The sequence below is a fragment of the Trachemys scripta genome, chromosome 9 (assembly GCF_013100865.1).
Source record: "Trachemys scripta elegans isolate TJP31775 chromosome 9, CAS_Tse_1.0, whole genome shotgun sequence".
NCBI classification, from domain to species: domain Eukaryota; kingdom Metazoa; phylum Chordata; order Testudines; family Emydidae; genus Trachemys; species Trachemys scripta.
In genome coordinates, this window is record NC_048306.1 from 13,435,534 (window position 1) to 13,453,678 (window position 18,145).

The following is an 18,145-nucleotide window of genomic DNA, read 5'->3' on the forward strand; positions in this document are numbered from 1 at the left end:
TCCACATCAACCCCTGGGAAAGGGGAGGTGTGATTAGCTTTCATGTGAAGCAGGCAGGGAGGGACATTCCAAAGCCACAGATGTCTTTGGGCCTACTATGGCTCTCAGTGCAAGCATGGAGGGCTTGGGCTTTTTGTGTTATGGTATAGTGATACTACCAACCTCCTCCCCAGAGTAGTATGATTTATTCCCAAAGTTTTGAGGGGGGTGGGGAATAATGTTCACTAGAGGCCCTGTCCCTAGCATATCCCCTGCACAACACGGTGTGGAACAGAGAGATGCCATGGCCTCATTTCCCCTTCACCTACCCCCACAATCTATCCTTTCCTCTTCTAGCTGAGCTAGAGGACAGCATTGGCGTAGGGTGACCAGACAGCAACTGTGAAAAATCCAGACGGGGGGTGGGGGGTAATAGGTGCCTATATAAGAAAAAGACCCAAAAATTGGGACTGTCCCTATAAAATCAGGACATCTGGTCACCCTACATTGGGGCCTTGGAGTTCTTTAATCACACTTTTCGACCTCCATAGATTGTGGGCTTTCTTAGCACTCGCATATGTCTCACAATCACTCTGCACTGCTGACTTCGTCACTTCAACCTCAGTTCCAGCAGCTCAGTTAGTAAATCCTTAGTGGGACTTTTAAGGATTTTGCACAGCCAACCAGGTTGAAGGTGAGCACGAAGCGCTCAGCAGAACCATAGGCTACGATTTCACAAAGTCTGCACTGGAGGCAGCAGCCGTGCAAGGGTTCCAAGGTGCACGGGGCTGCAGTCCTGCGTACGGATTAACGAGCCGGGAAACAAGGCCAGGAGGGGGGGAGGGACGTGCGTAACTGAGGGCAGGGTGCTGTGTCCAGTCACGGGACGAGCAGAGCAATGAGGGGCCGCGGTGAAGCTGTGGCTCGGGCTCTGTGCCTGAGCCAAGGCAAGGCGGGTAGAGAGCGGAGCGCGATGGCCCCGTTGCAGGTTTGTGGGGGGGAGGGGCAGGACACTTCCCCCGCCCCTCCGTCAAAGCCGCAAGATGGAATGGGCGGGCACAGCTGCACGAACCGTCCGCCGCCAATCCTTACGCGCATGCGCAAGGAGGCGGTGCCGCGCGTTGACCGCCGGGAGTTGTAGTACCCCTGGCTAGCAGTCAGCCTTCCGTTGTTATGGTGAGGTGCGACACGCCGTAAAGAGGGCTTGCTTCCGGCTGGGGCTGACGGGAGGTCCGGGGCCTCGTGTGAGGCATCTAGGACTCGGAGCCCGTGGATGCCAGTTCCACCTCCAGCCCCTCCGTCCGCCCGGCCCCCCAGGGACCCGCCGCCCCCTCCGGCCGGCCCCCCGCGTCCCCAAGATGTTCAAAAAGTAAGTGCGGGGGAGGCTGCTTCCCCTGCGGGAGGTAATGGGCGCCCCTCGTGGAGCCGGGCCCCGCCCTCCTTGGCGGAGCTGGGGGTCCTGTGCTGGCGGGTGGGGCCCTGCTGATCCCCTCCGTGTACGTGGCGACGCGTCCTGCTGCCGGCCGCCGGCACCTTCTCCCGGCAGCAGAGAGGGGCAGGGGCTGGGCTGCCTTGGCTCCCGGGCGCTGGGTCTCCGGGGCAGCCTCCCGCCTGGGAGCCCGTTCCTGTTCCCTGCGGCCAGGCTGGGGTTCATGTGCCCACGCCCTCAAGCCCTGGGGGCGGGGTGGGCACTCCCCCCCCCCCCCCCCCCCACGGTTTCCCCCCCCCCCCCACCACCACAGTGCCTCCCCATCGCCCGCCCAGCCACTGCGCACCCCGCACACGTCCCCGCTTCGTGGGGGTGTGAGAGCCTTGCACTAGCCATCGGTGACATGGTGGGCATCCGTCGTAGAGATCCCGGGCGGTGGGATGGAGCCATACATAGCGATGCCGGGTGGGTACCTCGGTATTCCCATCGCTCAGCACGTGGGCCTGGCTGCTCTTCATTTGTTGGGTGCGTTTTAAGTAACGCAGGGGATAAAATGCGCACTGATATTTCACAGTTTCATTCAATGCTGTAGGCTTGGTGCTCTCTTCAGAAATGCACGAAATACAGCATTATAATCTTCTGTAGTGGTGTCCAATCACAAAATGAATGTTATTAAACAATTAGCCTGTCAAGACTTTTGATAGGTTCACATTATACCTAAAGATAATACTTAAGTCTAGGTCATGGGTGGGCAAACTTTTTGGCCCGAGGGCCACATTGGGGTTGCAAAACTATGGAGGGCTGGGTAGGGAAGGCTGTGCCTCCTCAAACAGCCCCCTCCCACTTCCTGCCCCCTCACTGCCCCCCTCAGAACCTCTGACCTATCCAGTTCCCCTTGCTCCTTGTCCCCTAACTGCCCCCTACTGGGACCCCTGCCCCTAATCACCCCCTTTGGCCCCACCCCCATCTAACCCCCCTGCTCCCAGTCACCCGACCCCTATCCCTGCCCCCTGACAGGCCCCGGGACCCCACACCTATCCAACCCCCCTTGTTCCCTATCCACACCCCTGGCCCCTGACAGGCCCCCTGGGACTCTACGCTTATCCAACTCCCCCCCTTCCCTCCCCCCCCCCAGAACCTCTGCCCCATCCAACCGCTCCCTGTCCCCTGACTGCCCCCCAGGACCGCCCGCCCCTTATCCAACCTCCCGGGCCCCATTACCATGCTGCTCAGAGCAGCATGTCTGGCAGCTGCACCACCAGGCCGGAGCTAGACATACTGCCACTCTGCTTGGCATGAACTTGCAGCCCTGCTGCCCGGGGTGCTGCCTGCGTGGATGCGGGGAGGAGTTGGGAGCTCAAGGGCCGGAGAGTACGGTCCAGCAGGCCGTGGTTTGCCCACCTCTGGTCTAGGTAAAACTTAGGCCAGCCATTAATGCAGGGGACTGGACTTCACTAGATGACCTCTTGTGGTCCCTTCCAGTTCTATGATTCTCTGAAAGTGTAAATGTCCAATAACTGATACAAATAAGAGGTGTCTCAAACACCAATACAATGCAATCCTTAGCACTCTTCTCCCTTAACCTTTCTTTAGACTGTTAGGCCTGTCCCTAAGTATAAGTGCTCTTCCCTATGCTTTTGTACTGCTATCTTCTAGAATCTAGCTAGTGGATTTCAGAGAATACGTTCATGTGGCAGATTCAGTTTGTAACTTCACATCTAAATAGTTTGGTGATAAAGTAGATCAGTGGCATTGTTAAAGCGCCCAACATCTGGGATAATGTACATAATTCATTTTTTTTAATTGTTCCCTTCACATGTATCCTGGATCTAAATAAATATATTAAAAAGGGTGTGTAAATAGGTTTTAGAATTATTAAAACATATTCTCTTATGTACTGAAATAACAATCAGCTTGGTAACATACATCTACCAAAGCAATGAGACAACATGCTTTTTTCATGTACACACTCAACGCGAAGATAAACCCAGAAACACGTAATAACTTGTAATATTGGAACCAAATGGGACAAATTTAGGCCCCAATCATGCAAGTTGTTCAATGGGAGCAGAATCAAGCCCTAAAACTAGAAGTTAATGAAAACACTTCCTTTGACTTTAATGGAGCAGGATCCAGCCTTTGGGGAAGACCCCTCTTCTGGGAAGAGTATTGTTGACTTCAGTGGGACTGACCCAAACTAGGAGAATATTGGGCTTGCTGTGAAAGCAAGTATTCTGCATCTAAATGCCATTTAACTGCCACTGAAATGTTGTAAATTCTGTTGTATTACAATTATCAGATTATGTATTTCCTTTAACAAATGAGTTGCATATTGTCTAGATTAAAGTTAGAAAATGTTTTTGAGAGTAGTACATGTGGTCATTAAATTGTAATCTTTTGTGAAAGATGCACAACTGCAATGCTGTCAGACATTTAATAGCTAAATTACATGTGCTTTTTAAACTTAAAATAGTGATCACACTGGGATATTGCAGACAGTGACATCTGTTTTGTGACTTGGCAGGTTTGATGAAAAGGAGAACGTATCCAACTGCATCCAGCTGAAGACATCCGTTATTAAAGGCATTAAGAACCAACTGATAGATCAGTTTCCTGGCATTGAACCATGGCTTAACCAAATTATGCCAAAGAAAGATCCTGTCAAAATAGTAAGATGGTAAGTTTCTCTTCTTGTAACCTCCGCTTCCAAATTGCCTTGATGTTTACTTATTACATACTCTTCTGTGTCCAAGCAAAATTAAGTCTTTTTTGAGAAATACTTTTTCTCTTGGATATCATAGATGAGAATGCATGTAGGAGCTTATAAATTATGACCTAGTCCAAAAGAAACCATGTTCACTATGCTTTTGGAAATCTATGTGAGAACTCATCCAAATAACTAAACCATCACCTGGTGCATGGCTGGTGTTACTGGGAATAATTATCTCTGAGAATATCTCTCTTTCAACGCACACAAACAAAACAAATAAAATAGAAATCTTCTTCAAATCTTATTTGCTTATAGTTGGGTAAGTGGGGTTAAGAAGAGTGTATTATGAGGAGGTGGAAACTTGGAGAGTATTTTTTCACCATATCTGGCCTTCCAAGTATGACTTGACTGATTCTATTTTATTTTTGTGCACAATGCACAGTATACTTGTACTGAACTTCACTGTTAAATTAAAAAAACAGAGAAAGCAGACCCATAGTGACTGAAGGGCTGTGCCTCTTTTTTTATATTGCTGCTAAGGGGGGAAATTTTGAGGAACTAGGTATATGAGCTTAGTAAGGAAACTTGTGACTAAAATGTTACTGCTTGAATGCCCCATTTCTGCATCAAACAAATGGTGAGATGCAGGAGAGACTGAGTAGTATGATGCACTACCCAAAAAAATTAATTGGCTATTAGAATAACTCTTTTATCTTGCAGTCATGAACATATAGAAATCCTCACGGTAAATGGAGAGTTACTGTTCTTCAGGCAAAGAGAAGGGACATTTTACCCAACTCTAAGGTTACTTCACAAATGTAAGTCTCTTGGGAGCTGGGCATAATAATGGGTGAGTGGAACACAAATTGGTTTCTGTAATTACTGTATCATACAAAACTTACCACTTGCATATATCTGCCATAGATAAAAACAAAATAGATCCAATCAGTAAGCTGCAGGTGGAAAAGAGCTGCTAAGTCACTTAGTTCTTTTTGCTGCCAATGAGGGATTGTTCCCTACCGCGTTTTTGTGATGCTTTGTGCAATCTTGTTCTTAAATGTGCGAAGCTTCCCCCAGTTCCTCTGGGAGACTTTTCCCTGGTATTCAGTCTAAATTGTTTTATCCTATTACCTCGTGTTATCCCCCGGTTCTACCCAATATTTCTTTTGGTTCTTTCTTTATTTATTTTGAATAATTGTATGTGGTTATCATGTAAATATCCTTGTAATATGTATTTTGCTCCTCAACCCCACCCCTTCCAAAACATATATTTGATCAGACCCATCCCTTTGGATTTTGTTTTGTTGCTCTTCTCTGAATTCTTCCTGTTTGTTTACATTATTGTGGTACCAAAGGATAACATTTGCAAAAGCTCCTAAATCCCATTGAAAATCAATGGGACTTGGGCTACTAAGTGACTTAGGTGTTTGAAAATATTACTTGACCTGTGCAGAACTGATGTCGGTATTGTAAATGTAGTTTTGCAGAGCTTCTCTCTCCATGACACTTATGTCCTGATCCCTTTCTCTTTTCTGTGGGTCTGTGATCCTCGCTATTTCTGCCCCATCACATTTAGACTGAAACTTTTCAGGTGAAGGACTGCATCTTTACTTGTTTTGGGGAGTACAGATTTGGATAGCATTACTGTTTTAAAGTGTCATTATGAGAACCCTTACTGAAATTGTTACTTGATGTGTGGGAGATTTATCATCACCTCGTCAGTTATCTGGAGGCCGTGTTGTTTGGCAACACCATCTCCCAAGCACTTTCTCCACAGTTCTCATCCATTACTGATCCAAAGAAGACCACTAAGATAGTTGAACCTAAATCTCCCAAAAAATCTACTGCCATAATAAACTAAATTTGTGATACCTGTAACCTGTTTTGTCCTTTTTAACCTGATTTAGAACATGCAGGTGTATTACTGAGTCCACCCAGTGGCATGGATTACTGATGTCTGTCGTCATCCCTCCTACAGTGTGGTAAATCATAATTCTTCATTTTTTTTCCCCTCTCCCTCCTAGATCCATTTATTTTACCACATCAGCAGGTTGATAAAGGAGCCATTAAATTTGTACTCAGTGGAGCGAATATAATGTGCCCTGGCCTGACCTCTCCTGGAGCGAAACTTTACCCTGCTGCTGTTGATACAGTTGTTGTATCCTTCTTGGTCAATTATATTCATGTGTGCCACAAGATGAGTGAATTGTCTATCACTGTATTTTACGAGTTAGGCATAGTGTGTTCTGAATTATCCTAGCTTTTCAGGGGCCCTGCCTCTAATAGCCTGGTAAGGGACAAAGGCATTCAGATCCTTCTGCAGAGTGAAGGTTGTGCCGTAGTTCTTACTTATGTTGGTTTTGGTGCATAGTCACTAATTATAGTTTTGTCTGTAGTTCTTATTTAAGGGCTCATAGGGTCAGGATGCTGTTTCATTAATCTAAACATAATTATTTTATTGAACAACTAGGCCCTATCATTAAATCATCCCAACTAGAATAACAGGAGACTAGGGAGGAGAGATGTAATTCACCACACAAAAGTAAATAAAAAGAAATCAGTTGAGAGCTTTGCTCAACTGTATATTGATGAAATATTGGTCCCACTGATGTCAAAGGGACCCTTGCAATTGAGTGAAGCCAGGATTTTACTCTATGCCTGTGATGGACTCCATTGAGTGTGAAGGGGGCAATCTCTGGTCTCGCTTCTCCACTGACTGAGAGTGGAACAATTGGCAGATCCATCCTGGCTGATCTGAAATGCTTCTACTATGCTGCTGCAGTTAGTTAGCATGCGTCATTGTAGCCTTAGGGCTTGTCTACACTGGCACTTTACAGCCCTGCAACTCTCTCACTCGGGTGTGAAAAAACACCCTCCTGAGCGCTGCAAGTTTCAGTGCTGTAAAGTGCCAGTGTAGACAGTGCACCAGTGCTGGGAGCTGTTCCCCTCGTGGAAGGTTTGTTTTTTGTTGTTGTTGTTTTTTAATAGCGCTGGGAGAGCTCTCTCCCAGTGCTATGCCATGACTACACAAACCACGTTAAAGCACAGCTGCGGCAGTGCTTTAATATTGCTAGTGAAGCGGTGCCCTTAGTAATGAAAGAGCATACATCTGACTTCTCTGGTGGTTCTTGATGTACCCAAGATTGCGAGTCACTTTGTTACCCCCTGCCTCCAGCGAGGGGGGAGTCTGTGGTAGCTGGGTGGCAGCTCCCTGACACTGCGAGCCCTTCACCCATTCATGCACTCTCCTCTGGGCTTATGTCAGCCCTTCCTTTGCCTGCAGGCTAACAATAGGTGCACCCAGTTCACGAATCCCTTTGAAACATCCCCTTGTGATGCCCAGACCCTGATGCTGGCTATTCACCGAATTTTCAGATCCTGTGCTCCCAAAGATGCAGCAATCCCCAATTTACTAGTTTTACTTTAAACCACCACTCCTGTAAGGTACACGGCACTTGTGAGCGCTTTAAATAAACCTACTTTTGTTTCTTCCTAAGAAAGAATAATGATTTAACTAGAAACAAGAGTGTGTGGTGGAAACAAGTGCTTATGATATAAACCGTAAATCTGTTTATACTTGCAATAGTACCTTTCCTATTCAATAAAGTAGATTTCCCCCACCTCCAAGTTCAGTCTGTTGCAGAGTGGTGGTTCCTCAGTAACCAGGATCCAAATTTTTCATGAAAGCATCCCAGTCAGTGAATGGATTGGAAGCAGTGTGTCCTTCCCAACACAGTTAAACTGAAAACAGGTTTTTGTTTCTATTCACAGCCAGGGTGAAGCTCTGTCTGTTGTAATGTTCGTTTTTCCACCTTTACGTGGTTTTGACTCTCTCTTTATCACTGATGGTTTCCTATTCAAAGTCTCCGTATTGAACAAGGCTAAACAACTGAGCCTTGAAAATTGCATCACTGGCCAAACAGGGCAGCGTGACAACCCCACCCTTGCCCAAATGGGCCATTACCCAGACATCCTAGTGACTAATCTTTACTTTTTTTACTTCAAGTCCATAAAGCATACTTTCAATATAGATATATTATGCCTTAAATATTACCTGTACATACATCTCACAATGATTATGAATCTTCACAAGTTACAAGCTTTCTGTAGATACCTTACACGTTACTATTTATGGATAAATACCCTGCAAAATGTGTTCAGTGTAATGAGTTTGTCAGGTCTGTGGTGGGACTTATTTGTGAAGAAAAGGGGACCCTTTGGCTTGGAGTTTGTGTCACAACTTTGTTTTAATATTGTTTCAGTCCTGTAATTGGTTACGTTCCTCAGGATTTTGGCTTCCTGGTAGTTTAAAACAACATCCCAGATACACTGATTAAAGTTGTACATCATTCTTTTAAGTAGGGCAGGACCATCACCTTTCGCTATTAGGCAAAAAGGAAGCAGTTAAACTAACAGCAATACAGTACTATACATGTGTTTTTATTTCACTGCTGTTTAAAGGCAATAAAAACTGTGGTTGTGTTTCTTTGCACAGTGACTCAGCAGTTTAATGCACTATATTTTTTTGCTTAACAAATCTAGAGCGCTAGTTTGTTAATATTCTGACCAGTGTTGCTCAGTCAGACATTGCATGAATACAATGCTTTTGTGCTTACAACTATATTTAAGAACTGGGCTCTTGAGAGTAGTTAAAGGGTAACAGTTAATCTAGTGACTGACACTTCTGAAAAGGTGTTTCCTAATGTTCTGCTGCTTTTATTTTTAAAAAACAAAAACAAAAAAACCCTGTATTCCTTAGCTGTACGTTGTAGGCAATAATGGCAGAAGGAAAACAACATGCACTGTGTGTTGGAGTCATGAAGATGTCAGCTGAGGACATGTGAGTCTTATTTTTAAAATTGATATACTGTATAACCTATCCCTTGTGATAATTCTTAATTACATTTAGAAGACAATGACCTAAGCCAGGGTTTCTCAGTGTGGCTGTGCAGAACTCATTCAGGCGTGTTTCCTGCTGAATCATTCTAAGAAGCACAGAGAAAAATCTTTTCCCCCCTGAGTCGGGTCAGGGAGAGCCGTGCTGGCAGCTGTGGGGAGCTGCAGCATACCCTTCACCTGCACTGGGCAGGGGGCCACAGCAGCCTCCCAGCTCAGTGTCCCTGCCCCTCAGCCCAGGGCAGGTGGAGGGACCACGGCTCTCCACAGTTGCCAGCATGGCTCTCCCAGCTCTGGCCGGGGGGGGCTACTCAGAGCCGCAGCCCAGCCATGGTAAGAGCCGGGCGGGCAGCTGTGGGGAGCCGTGGGAGACCTTCCACCTGCCCTGGGCATGGGACCCAAGCAACCCCCTGCCCAGTGTCCTTGCCCCCCAGACCTTCCACCTAGGGCAGGTGGAGGATCCATGCCATGGTTCCTCACAGCTGCCTGCCCGGTTCTTACCGTCAGAGCCCTGCGCGGATACAAAATTTGTATCCGCAGCCGCGCTGCTATCTGCAGATATAAAGTGGATACCTGTGGATTTGCAGGGCTCTATGCATGAGAAAGAATCCACAGGCAGATAGATAATGTTCTTGGTTGAGTGAAAAGAAGAACAGGAGTACTTGTGGCACCTTAGAGACTAACAAATTTATTAGAGCATAAGCTTTCGTGGACTACAGCCCACTTCTTCGGATGCATATATGTAGTCCACGAAAGCTTATGCTCTAATAAATTTGTTAGTCTCTAAGGTGCCACAAGTACTCCTGTTCTTCTTTTTGCGGATACAGACTAACACGGCTGTTACTCTGAAACTTGGTTGAGTGAGTGGAAGACCACTGGATAACAAAAGTAATGTTATAATTTCATTTCAGTCTGACAGGGTTTTTTGGTGTTTCTTAGCACTGGACAGTCTTTTTCTGGTAGATGGTGTTTGTTTTTTCTAGTTTCAGACTACTTGATTGTTTGTCAAATATTTCTGGTTGTGGTGTGAGGTGCAGCTGAGCAGTAAAGTTTGATTCCTACTTCAAGGATTGTTTTTTATGTACTTTGAACTTTCGTTTTTAATTTAAACAGCATCTTTACAAAATAAGGTATAAAGTCACGGTCAACTTACATAAAGAGGCTCTTCTACAGCTTTCCGTGTATTTTAATGTAAGTGAACTAACATGACTACAAAATGTAATGTAGACGAGCCCAAAAGGTTAGTTGGGTTGAATTGGAAGCATATGGTAATGAACCATTATACCTTTTACATTTAATTTTTCCTTTCACAGTGAGAAAGTCAACAAAGGGATTGGCATTGAAAATATCCATTATTTAAATGATGGTCTCTGGCATATGAAGACATATAAGTGAAGCAAAAGAAACTGTGTGACCCCAAAGGAATGCACTTAGAGTAAATTGACTGCTTTGTAATTCCTTTTGTTTTTAATGTGACTGAATGTACAAATTTATTTTGTTCAGTGGTTACGCTAAATAAATCAAGTGAATGCTAAAGTCCTGTTAGCGGCAATAGTTTTCTAGACTTTATTACAGTTCTTAAGCTTTTATCCTAAACCCATGTTGTCAGAATGCTTGAAGATTATATCTGATGAAAAGGTCAAATGTAAACAGTGAATAGAACACTTCCTGCTAGGAAGAGAGAAAGCTAACAGGTGTAAAATTTTGTGCTCTCTCCTAGCACAGTAATTTAAATTGGATTTAGGATATATTTAATGCTTTTGTATATAAAATTTCTAAAATGTGTTAATGCATTTGCTTTTGATAACAGGCAGTCTAGAGGGATGAAAAGTCAGAAACTGTAACAACACACAAACTGGATGTTTCTATGTTCCATATACTTTGTGTCAAATTCTAATTTAACTTATTGTCCAACAGTAATGGTTTGAATGTTTTACTCAGCTGAGTGGCCATTTTTAAGATGCAATTAGTTTTATGGACTATAAACCAAACACTGGATTGTGAGACACGTGACATCACTAGGATACACAGAATATGCTATTTAAATGATCATTTACCACACGATATTTGAGATCAGTTTTTCCCTGCATTGAAAATCTATAGTAACTGGGGAAACTTTAAATGGCTACAGTGGTAAGGGCTAACAGATCCTGTAACCAGAAGTTAGTATTTCTGGGCCAAATTTTAAAAGGAGTATCAACTAGGCCTCCGTTTGTGCACTCTATCACCTGCACATGTGCTGTTACTACTAATAAATGGGGACAGCATGCACAGACTCATCCTCTGTATTTAAGTGCATGCAGAAAGAATGTTGTCGTGTGGAAACATCTGAGGTCTCTACCACTCATGGAATGACCAGAGTAATAAGTTTACATGACTCATCGTTGGAAGGATTTATTAATATTGTAAATCTTATTTGTATTTGCAGTTTTTAATTTTGTATCAAATGGCTTCTGTCTCATTCTATGTGTATGTTTTGTTTCAACATTTTTGGATCCTCTAATTCAAGAACTATTGACTTAGAAAAATACTCTTCCCTTATCCTAAAGTGTTATTACAAATATGGGATATGAAATATATTTTACCTAACAATAGGTAGTGCTAGCTTAAAGATTTCTCCTCTTCATCTAACACTAAGTTAAAAGGCGTCACTTTTGAAAATGACAGAATTCTAATGCTCCAGCTACTTATTATATTAACCAAGGAATGAAAACTAAAGTAACCAGTTTGATGGGTACCACCCTACCATTGTTGCACAAAGAAAGCTATACAAATATAAGTGCTCACACTTTATTCTAAAACAGTTACATGTCAGTCTTTAAACTTGGTAATAAAACTTCTCTGAACTCACCATTAACCGTATGTGAGATTACATTACATGCCTTAATTTGTACTAGTCAAGTAAATTCAGAATTTTTTCCTTACTTTACAAAGCATCTGACACAATATGGTAAAGTAGGCCTGTTCTGGGAGGGGTTGTATAGGAAATTTATTCTACTTGCCCTTTAACTCCTTTGTAGATGTTAAATGATGAAATACTGTCAACTAAACTTCCCTTGGGTAACAAGGGAAGCTGATAACATAAGCAATGGCAGTGAATTGGTTACAGATCACAGAATGAGGGATGGAGTAACTTACCTCTAACAGCTTCTGGCTATGATTTGCATAGTTTTAAAGTTGCTTTCAAGTAAAGCAAATAGCTCTAACATTACCTGTCCTGCCACTACTTGGAAAGGAATAGTAACATCAGGGCAGGTCCCTCTATGAACACACTTATCATTCTAACTTGCTGCTGTAACTATAGATGGGTACATTTACATTGATTTAAGAATGTCCAGTCACTGAGCAAGTTAATTAAATCTGTTTAAAATTACATCTTTAGTTGAACTGCTGCAACTTTGGGCGTAGGCCAGGCCTCAAACAATGGTGCAGTTTTAGCCTATCAGTATCAACAAAGAAAGGGTGAAGGAAATACCTATTGAATCTCCCCCTGCCAGAAAGACTGTTGGAAACTGAATAACCTGCTAAAATTGCTTATTCCCTTCTGCTGGGGCAGGAGTGTAGTAAAATATAATAGCTCTTTCCACAAAAAAAATGTTGGAAAGGTGTAGGTAGACAGAGGATCTATAATAGAACGGTCTAGTACCAACATTACAACTACAGTCTCTCCTTCTACGTCTTTTGGAATTAAGTGGGGGGCAGAAGAATTCTACATGGAAGTACTGGTATTTACTGTGGTACTGTGACCTTGGGGGACTGAGGCTGGTGACTTGTAGAGACTGTAATGATTTAAAATGTAGTTATTCTCTAAATAGAGTGTATTATTCCACATTTATTGTTTCACTGGCTTCTAGCTCAGTTCTGCTACATTTCCAAACTAGCTTTTTCTAATATCCAGGATTGTAAAGCTGTGCGCTCACTGGTTTTCACATCAGCCATAAAAGATTCTCTTAATTAGAATTTAGTTAATTTTGTGTATGGATTTAAATACACTCTAGCTCCCTTTCCTATAACATGTGAGACCCCATTCCTTACAGGAGTGAAAACTTGTCACTATGTGAACTGTGAATTACACAGCAGGAGATCTGCGTAAGGAGATGCCTATTTTTAGTCTCTTTCCTGACCATAAGTGCAGTTCAAAAGAATCTTGGGAAGGTTATTTTATGAATATGGAGTTTAGAAAATACACAAGCACTTTCTGACTTACTGGAATGGGTTAGTTAAAAATAAATTTTAATATATTACAACTACTTGTACGTGATTATTAACACGTTCAACTATTTTGAGAATCTGCTGTGCATACAGTTACATGAAACAGCCACTCCTTAACTCACATAGCAGATCGCTGGATGCAAAGTACATCTCTACCCCTATATAACGCTGTCTTCAGGAGCCCAAAAATCTTACCGCATTATAGGTAAAACCACATTATATGGAACTTGCTTTGATCCGCCGGAGTGCACAGCCCCCCCCCCCCCAGCACTGCTTTAACGCGTTATATCCGAATTTGTGTTATATCGGGTCGTGTTATATCAGGGTAGAGGTGTACGATATAAGAGTGAGCCAGGTATTACTAAAAAAGGACACCTCACTTGATGAGGTGAATGAAATCAGCCAACAACTGCACCAGTTTGTTTTAAATATATATATTTCAAATGTTTAACTTCCACAAGTTTTGGTTGGTTCTTCTATAAGAGACTTTGATAATGTAAATCCACATTTGATAAAACTACCTTTGGTTGAAGTTTCCTCTGACACAGCTTAATAGGTTTTAATGTCACAGTAACAATTTTTGAAAAAATAAATGAGTTAAAGGGATACTCTTATAACTTCAGAAATGGTAAAGAATGAAAAAATCCCTTTTATCTTAATTTTTAACTGGTCATTCCAAATTACAAATCTTCTCCCTACTTGTTTGTACTACCCATTTAGTGAAGCTGAGTTAGTATCTACCTTTCTGTGACACTTGCAATTGGCTAACTAATACTAGTTTGTTATAAAAGTGAAATTTTAATACAACATTTTCCACAATTGGGGTTGATATTTTCTCTAAAAACACACCCACCCTCCCTTGGCTAACTCAGTTATTTCCATGGAAGCAGTGATAGATGTAGACACTTAACTAGCCATCTTGAGTATGGGACTTAAATATATAAAACCAGTGTACGTAATATAGAACAGAAGTGAACAGTAGTGTAATGTATACTATGGCCTGGAAAGAAGGAAAAGTTCCTAATTTGGATTTATAGCAAACAAGAATATTTTTGTTTCAGATGCAGCATTTCAATATTGTCACCTTCAGTGTTTTGGGTGAGAATACATTAAAGGTATATTGCCATCTTGATTTTTTGAAATTGCTAGAAAATTCTGTTTAATAGAGCATTTCCTGAGTTACCAGAACAAATTTGTTTTACATGAAGATTCCCCTCCCCCACTGATGGTTAGAAGGATCCTTTAGATAGGCCCCAACAGCAATACCAAACATGCTTGGTCACCATCCTCTGGCTTGATCCCTCTGTCTCCTGCACCCATCTGTATGTTGCCTCTTAATTTCAGCTTCACTGGTGTTTTTGCAGAAGGTAGTGAAGAGAGTGGATATGCTCTCCTCCCTGAGCTGTGCACAGTGCTAGCATGTGTACAAAGTAAAACAGAGGAAATGCATGTTTTTTCTTCTTATAGAAATTTGACTAAACAGCACTATCAATAGGCACAGCAGCCTTCAGCTGGTTATGAAGTTGATTAGGTTTCTTCATATTAATACTGCTCCATTTTTCTGAAGGGTAAAAATTCAGGCCACTGACATTTCTATTCTAGACGACAACAAACTGAAAAAAAATTGCACTAATGTAAAGAAAACAGCTTAAAGTTGTACTTTAATACTAAATTCTGTATTTTCAGTTTTATTTGTACATCTTAGAAAGATATAAAGATTTTCAAGAAGTGCATGGAAGAGTTCAAAATCAAAAAATCTTGCAAAAATATATTTAAATTACAATAGATTAAGATTCATTTGTTTTCACTTATAAATATTTAGCCATACAAACATCCCCTATAAATTCATTTCCTTTATCACACAAAGATTTTAGCATTACCATTAACATTTTTCATTCTAACACAGTCAAGAGCCAGAAACATTTTTTGTATAAAAGTTTTAGAAAAAAAGAGTCCCCCTTTTAAAACTAAAATGACCAAACCCTGATGTGCAAAAAATACACAGATACCATCAAATACAAAAATTGCACCAGCTTGTATACATGCAAGTCACATTATGCATTAACAGCTGACTGCATGTTCTACACAATACATATGCCTTCTTTGAACAGAGATCAGTCATTGTCTGAACCTGCGGGAGGTAAGAAAACCAGTGCATCTTTGAAATTGTGCCCATATGCTCTGAGCCTATAAACACCATACATCATTACATGCATGTGGTTAGGAGCCAATCCATTGAAAGTGATGGCCATGTCAGAACAGCATCCTTCTACTACTTGTTGAGGGTGATTAGCCATTGCTTCTTTAATAAGAGAACCAACTGATTTGGTGTTAAAGACATCTTTTCCTTCAGAATCTTCTGCATTTTCAGCAAATACTCCAGTATATTTCAGGCAGACTGCTAGTTGTTTATCCTCAGAGAGTTTCCAAATCAAGCCTCCCTGTTCTGGACACTTCTCAGGGTCTTCAAAAATTTTAGAGAGTCTTTTTAGGGACTCTATACTTAAGACAATTCCTCCATCACCATCTACGTACTCAAGCTCTCCTGATTTTACAGTATGACCTATATAAAAAGGCTGTGATGCGTCTTTTTTCAGCAAGAAATATTTGAGATTTTCTATAACAGCAAATGTCGTCGGATGTGCTAGAAAGAACCAGTTGTACTCATCTTTATAGCGTTCATATGCTAATTTATAAGCGTTTCTCACCATCATCCACATGTCATTTGTGTTGAGAACAACAGAATCAAACACCTTAACGTTTTCAGAACTGTAGAATTCGGCCTTGTCACAGTGTTTGCTCCATGTTTCTTTCACAGCAGCCCAATTGCCAAGATCTTTAGGTTTTACAAGAATGATACAATAAACACGGATACTGTGGCTGAGCTCCAGGCGCTCACCTTCTGACAGATTTAAGACATCTTCTTTGTTAGGTGCTTGAATATGATGATGCTCATGGTGATGTGCTTTAGTCCCGTGGCCCATCTTATTATGTCCTATGAGTGTGACAAATACACAGAAGAGTCCTCCTAACACCATGCCTTTCACAAAAGAACTGCTTTCGGAAATCATTTTTTCCTAGAAAGAAAAGACACTTTTTGAGAGGTTATGGAAATTATTTGTAAAGATTCAATTTCATCTCAACATACACTTTTTCTATTCAGACTTTAAAAGAAGTTCCTACATTTTAAATTGCAATTATAGTTCCTCTAACTTTCTACTGTAGTTTAAATTGTTAAGCCACTGTACATTGTCATGAGAGGAGCAGCAAGAATTAATTATAATGCTCTTTTACCAATCCTAAATATTATGGTAAATTTACAGGATAGAGATGTTTCAAAATTAACTCCATAAAAGTATTCCCTCAAGGTCTTTATCCTTAGAAATCTGTGTTCAATCTCTTGTCTGTGCACTGGATGGAACAGCTTACCTTTACTCTAACAAAGGAAGTGGAAAGTGGCAGTTGGTATCAGAATGAGTACTAGCTGCCTATGCCCCGTGGGCTCAAAATTATGGAGAGCTAAGGAAGCTCCAGCCTGTCTCATGCCAGGGAGCTGAGAACCCTAGCATAGAAATCCAGGTATCTTCAGAGAAGCAGAGTTGCTGATACAGGCAGATGTCAGCTGAAACATCAGTCAAAAGAACTTGGTTGTCACTGTAATTCAATCCAAAACTTTAATCAAGTAAAGCTATTTTGAAGGACAAAGCCTTGCCATTACCAAGTATGATTCACAATCCTGCTTCTCTCATTCCACACACACTGACTGTGGTTCCTTGGCTGGGGAATTTATCACTGGAGATCAGGCTAAACTTGAGTCTTGCCACATGTATAGTAAGATGCATGCTCTTTCTGGGGGCTCTCTCCTTAACAACTAAACTGCAGAATGGTCTCAACTGTCTGTCCTGGGAAACAATCACCTGGATTATGTCCTAATCAGATTTATTAACTGATCTGTGGGAAAGGATTTGAGAGTTTAGTGCCTTTATTCTAAAGACCAGCATAGTGGTCCTTGTAACAGGGCAGTAGGTGCACAGACACATTTCAGTTAATCTGTTACAGCCTTTGGGCCTTTAAAACTGGGAGTTATAGGTGCAAGTGTCAAGAGTAGGAGGAAGCATATAACCTAGAGAAAGGTAAATATTGTATAAGGTTTCCTTCCTCTTAGGTAAGGGCAGCAGAGTAGAGATTCCCAAGGTCAGGGGAGTGCTAGTGTGGGTCTCCCCACGGTAGGCAGGAAAGCGCTACCTAGCATAGAAGCATAAATCATTCCCCTTCCCAGGCGTGGGCGGCAGGAACAGTCACTATTTATTTCGTGTTGTGCCCTATTTTGAGTCTTCAATTTATTAACAATCTTGTCCTAGGAAAGGGCACAGGAACAAAGAGGATCCTTTGGGCTTTACTTGGCCTGTCCAAGCTGGACCATGACATTTTCTTCTAATGACAGTAACTGCTGAGACAGGTGTGACTACTGCTGCTGCACAACCATGGTACGTGGAAGGAAGACAGACTCAAGCAGAAGGTAAGTGGTGCAGGGGCAGGTCCCTAGGAGATGAGGGATGTTTACTCTTTTCAGCACCTGTTATAGGATGACCAGATATCAAGTGAGAAAAACCAGGACAAAGGATGGGGAGAGGGGAGGGGAAACAGGTGTCTATATGAGACAAAGCTCTGAATATCGGGACATCTGGTTACACTAATCTGTTCTCCTGAGGCGGGGGCAATGGGAAAGGAAGGGGGAGTCATTCTTGTTTTGGGAAAGGAGGGTGGGGCCCACCAGAGCAGCCAACTGGAAGGGGCGGTTACTCCCCTTGCCCGAGGGGGTTAGGACGACCGGAGGAGCCCGTCGGAATGGTGTGTGTGTGTGTGCCAGATGAGCCCATCCGAACGGGGGGGCTATGCCCCTCTTCTGGGGGTGGGGG

At 42.5% G+C, this 18,145-nt stretch overlaps 2 protein-coding genes across 3 annotated transcripts in view; one reads left to right on the plus strand and one right to left on the minus strand.

Moving 5' to 3' along the window:
* Positions 1–1,177: 1,177 nt before the first annotated feature.
* On the plus strand, positions 1,178–11,865 carry MCTS1 (MCTS1 re-initiation and release factor). 2 transcript variants are annotated; one of them, XM_034782216.1, is made up of 7 exons: positions 1,215–1,284; positions 1,317–1,348; positions 3,933–4,085; positions 4,839–4,936; positions 6,143–6,276; positions 8,891–8,958; positions 10,328–11,865. In XM_034782216.1, the coding sequence occupies exons 2-7, from the start codon at positions 1,338–1,340 to the stop codon at positions 10,407–10,409; spliced, it is 546 nt and encodes a 181-aa protein (XP_034638107.1). In that variant the 5' UTR covers positions 1,215–1,284; positions 1,317–1,337; the 3' UTR covers positions 10,410–11,865. The 2 variants fall into 2 exon arrangements, with proteins under 2 accessions (XP_034638106.1, XP_034638107.1); XM_034782215.1 differs by having other exon boundaries at positions 1,178–1,348.
* Positions 11,866–14,869: 3,004 nt separating this feature from the next.
* The window catches only part of C1GALT1C1 (C1GALT1 specific chaperone 1), an 8,648-nt gene continuing 5,372 nt past the window's right edge, over positions 14,870–18,145 (minus strand). Inside the window, exon 2 of the mRNA XM_034782312.1 lies at positions 14,870–16,303. Coding sequence (XP_034638203.1) covers positions 15,341–16,297 — 957 coding nt within the window. The 5' untranslated portion in view covers positions 16,298–16,303 and the 3' untranslated portion in view covers positions 14,870–15,340. The remainder of the gene's footprint in view (positions 16,304–18,145) is intronic.

Excerpts from the sequence above, each read along its gene's own strand:
- MCTS1 (XM_034782215.1), top strand. Across the intron at positions 6,277-8,890 it reads CTGCTGTTGATACAGTTGTT|GCAATAATGGCAGAAGGAAA; the intron begins GTATCCTTCTTG and ends TGTACGTTGTAG. Across the intron at positions 8,959-10,327 it reads AAGATGTCAGCTGAGGACAT|TGAGAAAGTCAACAAAGGGA; the intron begins GTGAGTCTTATT and ends TTCCTTTCACAG.